The following is a 13,734-nucleotide window of genomic DNA, read 5'->3' as shown; positions in this document are numbered from 1 at the left end:
GAACAGATTATGCCATTCGGCAGACCCGACAATAAAGTGAGTGTCATTTTCTTTTCCAGATGATTCGTCCATATATTAATGTCATTGGTTACGCCATATACGTATTTTGCAAGTTAGGTGAATATTCATTCAAAATGCTACATCTGAAACTTGAAAGTTGATAACGCTGGTTCCAGCAGGTGTACTTACCTATCTCAAAAATACCAATTTTTCCCTTATCGTAAATTCCCTAAAAACTTGTGACAATGCAGAAATTGAACTCTAGTTAAACTTCCGTTTATATATTAATCAATGCCCACTATAGCCAGGCTTACGACACGAAACTATAAACTTATTTCGTAGTACTAGTTAGGTATTGCGCATAGTTTGAATGTAATAATATGGAGACTGTTTGCAGAAAATTATCATTGTTAGGTACATATTGAAATAAATGGTAGGTAATAAGTAATATGAACGAAGTATGCAATCGAAATTTTTATTTATTGCCAACAGGTTACCGCATCGCATTCAAAGATAATCAATAAGTAACACTAAATGGCCTGGATATACCTAGTGGCTATGTATATTAATTTTGAACGTTTAATTTACAAAACATACATCAACTTTCGCAGGACGATTCAAGTCACGTAGAAATAATGTAGTTACCATAATTTTGATGTTATCGTTTACACATATACACATTATAGTAATAACTAAATAATAAAATGAAGAATGGTAAATAATATCTCCATTGTATTAGAATAATGGTTAAGAAAAAGATACGTAAGTATACTCAATGTTAGTAAGCGTTGAGATGGCGGGTTTTAAAATTATTTTTTCCCACGCGTTCAAATCTACAGCGTATGGAACACTGACAAAAAGCACTCTATTTATATCATTATAATGTGAATTATTATGGACATCGAAAACGTGCAAAAAGTCTGCTTTGTAGGTATGTACTATGTAGGTACGTCAATACTGACAAACAACAACAATATTATATCCTCGGTGTTATTAAAAACCCTAATTTTGAAATCGTATAATGGACGCCTTTTGTATAAAAATAAATAAGCACAAAGGAGCTTTTCGAAAGCCCTCGAAATGTGTTGCCACTCCCACAAATAAAAGATAATTATATATTTGTGATATTTTTTGAATGAACTCGGGCTCAATACAAAACACAAGTCTTGAAAATTGAAAGATTTTTTTTAAATAATAATAACATATAGGTACTACACGTCATATTCTTTCGTTGAGTCTGTGGGTAAGTGGTGTAAAATGATACATTACTCACAATATCATTCGTTATATGGTATACGCGTGCGAGTTATAGAGAAACATCAGTGAAATGCAATAAATCGCAGGGTTTCAAGACACTTTTTCGTATAGCAAATATCTACTGAATAAAACAAAATATAAATCGTTTGAAACATTGACATTTTTTTGTAGACTAAATATTATTTTATTTTTCGTTTAATTAAAAAAATTTAGAAGTTTTTTATTTAACCATGTACCTACCTATCAACATATTGAAGAAATAAAAGCGGTGTTTTCATACGTAATAATATTTGTTTAATTATATAAGTTTCTATTTTTTCCAACACACTTAAAAATTAATTTCTGAGACATCATTTAGTTAAAATATTACCACAATATTTTCGGCTTTGCAAAAGTGGCAATACGTATTTCAGCGCCATTTTTTATTTAACTTTATAGTGAATTTCAAAAACATTGCTCAAAAACTAATACATATCACTCGAAAAAGAATTCATTACAATCAATAGTAGTTGTCTTAGCAATAAAATAATGATAAAACACGCTTTGTTTAGATTTAACAGATACGTACACTAAAAATTAATAATTGAACGATCATAACATTTGCTTAAATTCTAATATTCGTATATTTCGTGTATATTGGACATCCTTAAAATAAGTGTTGTTTCCACATACTGAAATACATATGCAGTAACCAAGATTGAATTATATTTTTTTTCAATGTAAATAAATTCATAAAAAATATCCTCACCTGACTTGCGGAGTAAACAAGGCGAGCAGTAGTAGTAACCAACGCAGGGGACTGGAAAAGCAGACGTTCCGAAGGGGTGGTCCGCGGACAGCCCCCCTACCACTGGGCTGCCTGTGGGAACTCTCCAACATTCTGGACTCACATCTCCAAAATATTTTCGGACCCTTTCGATAACAACATTGCACACCACTGTTGATTTCAATCGCTGGTTGATTATTTTTTAAATAACATTTATTGTCTTCACTACAAATCCCTGTAACAGATTTTTATTTTAATTAATTTTGTACGTCAGATTAATAAACATTATACATACCTACCCAAATAATTATTACTTTATTTCATCTCACTATAGTATTTATTTTATTTATACTTCTTCATTTTATCAATAGAAGAAGTATTGAATGAATTTCAATTTATATTAGTTAGTATAATTTAATTATATTTAAATAAAAATATAGAATAAATGTTACAGGGACGTTAACTTAAACTCCAATCAGTATTAGACACAATTTAATATCACTCACAAATTATCAAAAAGTTTAACAAAACACTTTAAATAATAATTTGTATTATTTTTAATCTACTACCGTAATAATGAATAGGGTTGTAATCAAATGTGTTAATACATTAAAAGATATTATTAGGTATTTATTTTCACTGTAACTTTTTATCTGGATATTATGTATTGTCACACAACTGTCATCTGAAATTTAAAAAAAAGATTTGTTAGACATATTGTGTAATAATATTTTAAATTATTGTATTTATCTTTTAGTCCAGTGCATAAGGCGCTGGCCTTTCGTCCAAAGGCTCCAAGTTTGATTCCCGGTGAGGTCACAATATCGAGGGGTTAATGCGAAAAGTCTCGAAATCATATTATGGAGTAATTGCAAATTGAGAGTTTGACACACCCTCTAAAATCTGGCATAATGCTAATTTCTTTGTGCTTTATGTACTTATATAATATTTCGGATGACCTTGATTTTATTTTCTAGCATACATAACTCTTTGTTAACTCAAAATACCTAAATTATCGACTTATTACGATAATTTTGACGGCATTGTGTGATTCTCTCAAAGCCTGGGTATTTGTGATTGTTTCACTTATATTACTACACTACTGTTATTGGGCCTCATGGTCTATTGTAGTGTTAAAAATAATATATATGAAGGAATATATATTACTTAAACAATTTACTCATAGTATTCATGAATGGATAAAAAATTGCCCAATAATGTAGGTATTGTTAATTGGCTGTGAATTCAAATTATGTTAAATAATAAAGATAACTATGTTTCAAACGTCATTCATAAATAATTATATATGATGAAACAATTTGTTCAATACCCACAGTGAGTATTAATTATCTTACATATCACAAGGAATAGGTTAACCTTTTTTTCAAAAAGTTTGTAAATATTATATCCAAGTAGGTACATTTTTTTCTCCGGATCAATATTGCAAACTATATTATAAATAGTTCAATAAATTCCAATAATATAGTAACTTTAGAAACACTATTTTTTCTACACCTTTATACTTATTATAATCAGCATTGTAGAGATTGCAACACTGGTTCAGATACACCTTTTCAGTAACGTACCTAGGCAAAGTGCCACCCTTAAACAGACTTTTAATACCATCCGCTTCATTTTCAGTTTGAAATCCTTTGAAAACAGACGAATACCTACGCCAAAATTTTTAAATTGACACATACACCATCTCCTGCGAATTAGACCATTTCCATGAAACCCACTCTCAAACAGCGATGGATTTATGTACGAGGAGGTCTATGGCAGTGACAGGTCTGGGGCACCCTTATTTAAAAAATCTTTGTGAAATAAACCATTATATTATCATAATAATAATATCGACCGAAGGTACTTGATGGAATTTGAATTGAAATCCATTATAATCATTATACTATATTATATTACAAAACAATTTTGTATTACATTGTCAAGATTGTTTTATGATTAGATATTTTTAAACTAAGATATCGACTTCAAATTCTAATGGATTCAAGCTCTGTACTATTCCATTTAAGTCGTTTTTTGCGACCCGGGTTTCGCCTTTCGGCATCTTGATATACAATAAAGACTCCATAAAAATTAAAAATAAATCCGGTATTTACAAATTAGAGTGTAACAACTGCCCCAAATTTTTCGTTGGTAAAACTACGAGGAAACTAAATATTAGAATTTCAGAACATTTAGCAGCCTAAAAATTGATGAAGGATACTTCAACATTTCCGAAGCACTTATTAAATGAAAAACACGTTTGACATTAAAAAGGGTGCAAAACTACTTCACAGTCATACGGGTGATTATAAATTATTCTACGAAGAAATATTAGAAATAAATAGAGTTACAGAGCTTACCTATCTTGAATGATCAACTTAGCTTTCCTAGTAGCCCTTTGTTATATCCTATATGATGTTTTACATATGAGACTATATTATGATCAATGTTATTCATACAAAATGTATATATGTATGTATGAGATTGTATGGATGAGGATTTAGGTATGTATAGGTGTATATTAGGTGAGTTTATATATATTATATAAGACGAGTTTATACTTTTTTTTTTAATAATGTTATAAAAAAGTAGGTACCATATAAGAGTATTATTAAAGACTAATATCTCATTAGTTTACCCCATTAATTATTTTTATTAGAGTTGACGATTTACACCTCTTGAGTATAGTATTTTTATTTTTTATAAAGAATAATGATCTATTATTAGGTTTTGACGATTTATTATAATATTTTATCGAGTGTATTGTTATTAATAAGATATGGTTTTTACTAATTAGGTTTTTTACTGACACTTCAACTATTCATAATTTGTTTATTGTATTTTTTGTGACCTTTGACTTGATAGGTAGGTAATGGAGTTTTTACATACTTTATTGTATTGATTTATTATATAAGCTAGAGTAAAGAGTATTCGTTGTCAGTGTGTGTTTACCTTTGGTGAGTGTACACGGCGACTTAAGATGCCGAAAGGCAAAACCCGGGTCGCAAAAAACGACTTAAATGTACAGAGCTTGAATCCATTAAAATTCAAATTCCATCAAGTACCTTCAGTCGATAGTATCAATATTTAAGATATCGACGCTTTATGATAAACCGACCGGATTTTTAAGTTCCCACCACCACCCGTCATTTATATGCATAGCCGTGGATATGCACGGCCGCTTTAAACGTGTCTGAAAGACGTGATTTTAAGTGCTCATTCCGTCCCGAGACGGAGCCGCACGGGACAGATGGCCATGCACCGTAGTGCTTAAAGAAGAAAGTTAAGAAAGATTTTTTTTTTGGACCGGCTCTGCTGTCCGCTGACGTTAAGCGCTTTGTGTACCCGCATACTGAGTGTCACGAATTGAAATGGATGAGTCGACAGAAGAGTCAAGACTATACCGCTCCCCATACGACGCTGCAAATTTCTCGAATGCCGAAAAGTTGGCCTCGGTTGCTATCAGATCTGACAGCTCCGCTCGTTCGAGTTACATAAGCGGGCAATCCCAGAGGATGTATTCAACATCTTGGTCATGCACGCAGGTACAACCCGGCCCATCTACTATCAAGCCAAACTCAAACCAACTGGATTGTCTGCGTTATTGAAAATCGCCATTGCTCTCAAAAATTGTAATATTTGTATTTGTTCCTTCATTCACCGGCCTTTATAATATGCCGCCTATATACAGCGAATGACCTATATAATCATATTAATGATAGTAAAATAAAACCACAGAAGCATAATCAAAATGACTGATCCATACTATCAATTTAGTTTTCATTATGTAATGGATTAATCTACTTTAAATGCTTTCTCGCTCAAATAAATTCATACACACAAATGATGGTATTATGTTATTGAATGTTATAATATAACAAGAACTGGTGTAATCAACTATTCGTCTATATATCTATAGCACATATATTATTATCCATGGTCAATATCTCTAGACATATCTATCGATGTCCAGGTCAATCAAAGAGATTTCTAATAATTTCTTTCTCAATAAAATGCTTGGTAGTAATATCAAAAGCTGTCAAAGATAACAACAATTCTAAGATATGGCCACTCGTAGTAACAGAATTCTTTTATTTCATATTGTATCACTTCGTAAATCATATAAACTACCAACGCAAGTATTAAAATATTTTATTACAATAATAATATTATTGAAATGAAATAGATACAATGCATTCGTGTATTATTATTTCTTTTTGACTTGTTACATGGCAAAGTTCTGCTCATAATGAGTATTTTCTTTCAACTTTAAATAAATATACATTTACATATATAATTTGAAAACATCCCACAAGAAAAAATCATTTTAGAAGAAACTTGCGAGGGAGTCTGCCCCCCTGGTTCCCTCAGATGATGGTTACTTAAACCCTGACGGCTAAAATCATTAAACATGGAACATGCTTTGCCTACTGATTCTCTGAATACTGGGTGTATATATTCGTACGAAAATTTATTTGTCAAAGTAACCGAATCCAAAGAATTCAAACAATTATACTTTTCTGAAAATTATGTAATTACAATAATAAAACTAAAGAAGTAATAATAACAGACCAACAATACGTCTCACTGAATGTAGGCCGTTTGCCGTAGGTAGATGTTTTAGAAAATAAGTAATTTTGAACAATCACAAAAACCCAGGCTTTGAGAAAATCACATAAATATATTGTTTCCTCACAAAACGAACCCAGAGCTCCCGGATGAAAGGTCAGTGCCTTACGCGCTGCACTACAAAAGCCGCCGATCATAAATAATTTGAAAACCACTGGACAATTCGATAAGCATTTCATGTAAAAACTACTAGTTAATTTCATCGTAATTATATAGGATGCCCGTAGCTTAATTGATAAGGTACATTGGCGTGAATACAGTGGTTACAGTTTCAAGTCCTGTCGGGCGTCGTATTAAAAAAATACTTTTTTATAGTCGGTGTATAATATCTGAGGTATTTTTTTTAAATTATGTACGTCAAAACTCGTTAATCTGCAACCCGATCAATACACCAACTGAAATTTTGTTACCAATCACTACAAATACAGAAACATTGATCCATTTATTATGTGATTTTTTAAATAATGTATTTTTCTTTTCATATAATATTGCCTGTCTTCTCTAGAGATTTACTTTCTTATGTATTTCTGTATTTTTTGTTCAATTATACAACATTTTTACTACGTTTTTTACAACGTTTTTAGAACGTTTTTCTTAGCTCGTATTCTTATTTGTCCGATGGTTCTTTGTCCGGAAAAAATCTTGCAACCAATTTTTAACTAACTTCCCGACTAGCTAGACATTTGAAACTTTTAGAATATATCAGAACACGATGCCAATACATTTTTTAATACTTTTAGCCATCTTTAAGTAGAATTGAATTCATTTTCAGTTAATTCTGTTTTGTGTGAAAAGTTATTTCGAAAGAAATCCGTAATCCAATCCACTATTATTGGTTGCTAGGGGTCTGGGGTCCTAGCAACTAAATTATTAATATATACGTGCGTTACTATGGAAATCAATATGAATGTCAAAATGACATTTCAGTATTATTTCTATCGAATACAAATTTTTTTGATCTTTTAAGCTAGTCAAGTCAAGTTTATATGATTCAACAGAAAATTTAAAAACGTTGTATATAAAAAGTTCTTTTTATCTTGTAATTATTTCTTATGATTACAACTTATGTGTTTTTCTTTCTTCTTTAACCATTTTCAATAATTCTCCAATTATATTTTTTACAGTGTTGTACCCAGCGCTCGAAATGGAAAAGTTTACGAACCGGAGCGCTCGAAATTTTTCTGAGGATATTAACATGGTTATCAAATTTTATGGGTATTTTATAAACATAAATGTGCTAGATTTTTTGTTATATGGCATATCTAGCTCAGACGGTCAAAATATTTTAACCACGAGACGGAGCGATAACTTTACAGATTCCACGAACCGGAACGGCGCTCCGGTGCGCTCCAGTCCATTTCGAGCCCTGGTTGTGCCTTATATTTGATCTAATTTAATTAGGTTTATTAAACTTTCTGTGTCCACCTGTTATTGGGACCATCACATATTATGTTATTCTATATTATAATTATGCTTCTTCTCTGTGATTGATCCTATTGGCTGACCTAAATAAATAAAATTAAAAAATAGGCTTTAATTTTACTTGGATACGTTGAGCATCGATCGAATCAATTCATATATTGATATATTCCAGTCACGGGTGTGTGAGTTTATGTGGACATTATTGTATATAATCTTAAATTAGGGTTTACTTAGCTAATTTGGCGTACTTTAATGTATCAACTTTATATATATATATATATATTATACTCGTTTAAACCGCTTATATTTCTTTGTTTTTCGTGAACATATTTAATTTGTAATTAGTAATGTATACTATATTATGTAAATAATTAAATTTGAATTTGAACAAAAAATATCATTAAAAATAATTAAGATACCTACTGCATTTTAGCCGTCATTATTTTCTTACGATAACGGTTAATAGTCGACCTTGGAGTAATTTTTCGTGTCTATTTAAAAGTGTGGCAATTTATTAAAATTATTTCCTAATGCAAATTCATTTAATTATAAAGTCATATTCGTGATAAAAACAAAAATATAACCATTTCTTTTAATTACCATATGTTAATTATTTGATTACTTTTTACCATATTATTTTAAATACCAAAAATACCAAGGGCTTACGAACAGAACACTGTAAGTTAGAATTACAAGATATAAAATAAATAAATGCTAGTTAACTTATAGACACTGTCTGGCGCGCGCACAGAAAAATGGTTTGAAATGAGAAATTATCCATACTTAATATTATTTTTTTATTGATTCTTAAGACGACGGGCGAGGCGAAGTTAAGAAAATCTAGCAGATGCCACTGACATCCACAATTACTCCGCCTACTAGGTACTTATCCTACAATTCTCGTCACTTAAATACTCACAGAATACCGCACTTTTTATTGCATATTATTCATACCTAGACACTCCACATTTTGAATCTAGGGATAAACACCTGGCCTGTGACAAGTGTCTATCGAATGCGCTTGGCTTAACTCAGCTAGTCTTGGTTAGTGTCCATTTGTGTTATCCGCGAGGTCTTGTCTTTTAGACACGCCGCATCGAAATATTAAAACAAACATTGAATGCCCCAGATATTTGCACCAATTTATGAGTGATTTGGCTACTGATTTTCGTAATTTTAGAGAGTTGATTATAAAAAAAAAGTAGACTTCAAAAGTTTTTCAAAGCAAGATTAACGAAATCAAGTGCGTAGACATCGAACATTCACGTTACTCTACAATGGGTGTATCTGGATATAACATCCGAAGACGAATAAACAGAATTTTGTTTATGTTTGAATATAATGGATTTTCGGCTTCAACGGACACCCTCTCATCCGCATTAGTCCGTTATATCGATGTTCTTCTGTATTTGATGTTTATAATATTATTTAAATAATCACGAGCCCATAAGGAAGCGAATTTTCGTGTTCCGCAATCCTAGCTTACCAAAATCGCAAGCATCCGTTCCAAAGTATTGTTTTTTTTCTGGGAAAAAGTTCGTATTGGTATCAGAATCTCGGTCTCCTTCCAATTCATTAACCATGTATGTACGATGTGGTTTATTGAATGTGTAAATGAATACTGAAATAAATGTTTTTGGTAAGATCCGACCATAAATAAAGTAAGTACCTATTATTAATTACCTACCCATCGAAACGACATCTTTTCGAGTTTTCTGCCATTAACTGTAAAGTACAACTATTTAAATATATAAATTTGAATTTGAATCAGCAACAAAAACGCCCAAGTATGACAGTAGAAGAAGAAAGCAAATCAAAGAAGAAGACAAATAATCAAGAGATCGTGCGTCAAACACTAAAATCCGACTAAATTTGACTTAGTGCATTTTTCTCGTGTGTTTCGATATTTTTTTTTATTTTTCGATATAGCAAGTATAAATATTTTCGATATTAAAACTGATAAGTAATTACTTATGAGGTATTGGAAGTATGATGGTTTACGAAACTCATAATGGCAAAAGTATCTCAGGAATTCTTTGAAACTGCATCAGGTGTTCTTAGATATAAAATAATTTATTCACCTTTGAATTGAAAGTAAACATTATTTTTTAATGCATTGGCCAGTCATATTCAACTCAGAACTCGTTATCGAATATTTAAATTTATCTGAAAAACTGCGTTCGCAATTAAACCTTACCTTTACTCGTATAATACCCATACTCGAACACACAGAAGAAGTGAATTAAGATATATCACACTTAAGTAATTTGCTTTTCATATTAATAATTTTGTAATGTTAATTACAAAGTCTAATTCAATTAAATAGCAGATGAATGATGATTAGAACTATAAATGTATGCAGAGAATTATGGATTTCAACTGACAGTTGGTTAGATCGTTTCAAAAATATTATTTTGTCACATGTCATGTTTAGTGGGAATTGGCTAAAAATAATGAAGCTGCATAAAACATAGCTGCATATAAACATATTTTTAACTCATGACCACTTTTCATCTGTTCAGTCATTTTAATGCAATGAAACTCCACGCGATATCGAACACACTCTGAATTATGGACGCGGGGAATGTAGTAGCGAGAAATTAAATGCAAGGGAGGGTTTTAGTTTCAGAAACAACCGCGGTGACGTAGAAGATAATATAGAAGTCGCACTATAACACATATTTTGAACGCTTTGAATTTTCAATTTGTAATGTTCATTATATATTTTGGTACTATTCGGTTATACGGAATACAGCGGAAACGCATTTTGTAAATAGTCGATAAACTGGATTATTTGTTAGTTTGGGTTAGTTTAGGTTAGGTTAGGTTGGGTTAGGTTAGGTTAGGTTAGGTTAATCTAACAAATAATCCAGTTTATCGGCTATTTTCAAAATGTGTTTTTCGCTGTATTCCGTATAACCGAACAGTACCTATATCTTAAGTTAAAATAGGTTTTATTTGATTTCAAAAGAAAAAAATGTCTAATTATATATGGCAATATAAAATTTGGTGCATTTTTTCTCATGCTACAATGACTTAGTATTTAAAATTCAATGATAGCCGACCAGTCGTCATTAATTAATCACACTATAAAAACATAAACCATTCACTATAGAAGTGACTTGAACACTTTTATTTATTACAATTTAGAAAGGTGCATAAAATAATGATGCGAAGTATAGTTTTTTTTAACTATTTTTTATGCTTTATTTGACAATATTTTTAATGCCGTAAAATATTTACCAAGCCTGAAACGAAAAGTCAGATTTTGCGATAAACTTTGTCAAAAAATTTACCATAAGAAGAATCTCCGCGTAGTAAGTAATACGGTAAAATATATGACTGTTTTTTTTTTCAAATGCATTTTGTATCTGATTCGCTTATTTTAATTTGAATTTACAATAAAAACTTTGACGTTATCACAATTTATGAGTCATTCTGTAGACATATAATTTTAATGTATCAATAAATTTCTGCCAATTATCAAAAGTATCACTAATTTTCAATAGCAGATATTGGCATTGATTTTGATATGCAAATTTTGATATCATTAGTTAATCGGATAATTATTAATATTTTTTTATGAATTTGTATGCATGCATTTTTCTATTTAAATCACCATTATAGAGACACTCAGATCTCACTCAAATCACTGTTGAATGTCACACTACTTTTGCAATGTATCTAGGGCAGATTTTCAAAGTGTCCGAGTAATTAAAATAGGTACCTTGATCAAACACACATTGTATTGTTTTAAGTATCAAAAGCATATTTTGGCGATATCTGCAATAATATGTGCATTAAATCAAGTGGATGAATCTCACATTACAGTGGAATATTTTTTTTTATTTACCATGTCCGATCTTTATTGGATCGTATGGGCCTCCAAAGGGTGGAGGTTTTTAATAGAGGGGTCAGACAAACCGTCAATAAGCACATAAATCGTGTCCGGAAACTTGTACGTATGTAGTTCGCCGTATACTTCACCGTGAAATGTTGTATCGGAAATATATATGGCCGTATATTAAAACACAATCACTGCTGACCTATTAATTAATTTTAAATTACCACATTTAAATAGCATGTTAATTATATTGAATGGCCAGGTAACGCAAACCCGCCAGTCGCGTTGTCAGCACTAAATGAGTAGAACGTCCAACCTATTTGAGTCGTATAGTACTGACATAAAATCATGTCTAAATATAAAACGGTTCTTGAAGCTCACGGCGAACTGTGCCACGGTGAAATATTTCACGTACAATTTACATGTAACCCACATAAATAGCTTGCAAGTAAAATATCATTATAGTTATTAACGACAACTATTTGCAAACATTTTTTTTAAATAATTTATAGATTATCTAAAATTAAGAATACATTTTTTACGACAATAGACGTCACCGTCTAGCGGGAAATTATAAAAGCTTTCGCAATTGTATTGCTGGAAATAAACGATTATCAGCTTAGTATACTTATATGAAAAATTATATACGAGAAATGTGAGTAAATTAGCACCAGGTATGATAGGTTTTATTATACCTATTGTACATTTGACATTTTATAGTTGACATACCTAGTACCTATTGCTAAAATCACAGGTTTCAGAACAAACGTGAAATTGTCCGGGTACGCTCTCAGAAAGATAGCTACGTTTGATTGATATAGTATGAATTATTAAATACTAATTTACTTACTTACCATGTTCGATCCTAAGAGGATGAAAAAATGGTCAACTACAGAGGGGATACTGTTTAAAAAAATATATTTTTACGATAAATGGGTGTTAGTCACTTGCTCTACCTATGAAGTCCATACAAATTAAAAATCAATATGTGTATTTATTTGCCAGACCCACGATATTATAAGCTGACGTGTAAGCCGCTCGGCCATTGTGGGCACAGTAGAACCATCAGTTTGAAATTTTCTCCAAATGAGTTTGAAGTCACTTTTTTATTTCAATTTCATATATTTACAGAAGAAGAGAATCTATTTTAACATCTTTGTTCGAAACTAGATCTTATCTTTATACAAATACATTTATTTTCTTTAAACTAATAAAATTCATCAATTTGAATTGAAATTTGTATTTTTATTATATTAATGTTGTAAAATATATAAATCGATTCAACAGATAAGTACATCTCGGTGTGGGGCCATTTTAAACGGTAAACATATTTTCATTTTTTTCGGTGAACGTTTTCCACAATCAATGGGACATTAAGGACAATTATCACTCGGACGAGTTTGTCACTTTGAGTCGATAATCCTTTCTTTGATTGCTAACATGTCAATTGGCGTTGTGCAAACACTAAAATGTCGCGCTTGTTTGCACAATCTTTTTTTAAAACGTTGCGCAGTGATGGGAAACTAGTTTTAATTATTTTTAAACGATTTCTTCTGTACACTCTTTAATATTGCACCGTATATTACCCTCATAGCTTCTCTAATATTATTTTAGAAGTAGTTCAATTTTTGAAAAATAAATCATTTAACTACCAACTAGATTTAATACTTTAAAAAATAGAACTACTGAATGTTATACGAATATTAGTGCCATTATTATTAAAAACATGAGTTAGAAATAGTTCTCACATCACCACATAATATTATATAATATGTATGCATGAAACAGGATGTAACTATGATCCACCAGTATA

General features: G+C 30.9%; 1 protein-coding gene across 1 annotated transcript in view; it reads right to left on the bottom strand.

Moving 5' to 3' along the window:
• Wnt2 (Wnt oncogene analog 2) overlaps positions 1-2,243 on the bottom strand; it is a 231,363-nt gene extending 229,120 nt beyond the window's left edge. The window contains exon 1 of the mRNA XM_085942730.1: positions 2,006-2,243. Coding sequence (XP_085798856.1) covers positions 2,006-2,136 — 131 coding nt within the window. The 5' untranslated portion in view covers positions 2,137-2,243. The remainder of the gene's footprint in view (positions 1-2,005) is intronic.
• Between the last annotated feature and the right edge of the window lie 11,491 nt (positions 2,244-13,734).

The sequence above is a fragment of the Rhyacophila brunnea genome, unplaced genomic scaffold (genome assembly GCF_057557595.1).
Source record: "Rhyacophila brunnea isolate RB1 unplaced genomic scaffold, BYU_Rbru_1.0 scaffold_15, whole genome shotgun sequence".
Classification (NCBI taxonomy): domain Eukaryota; kingdom Metazoa; phylum Arthropoda; class Insecta; order Trichoptera; family Rhyacophilidae; genus Rhyacophila; species Rhyacophila brunnea.
This window is presented reverse-complemented; position numbering and strand designations above follow the sequence as displayed.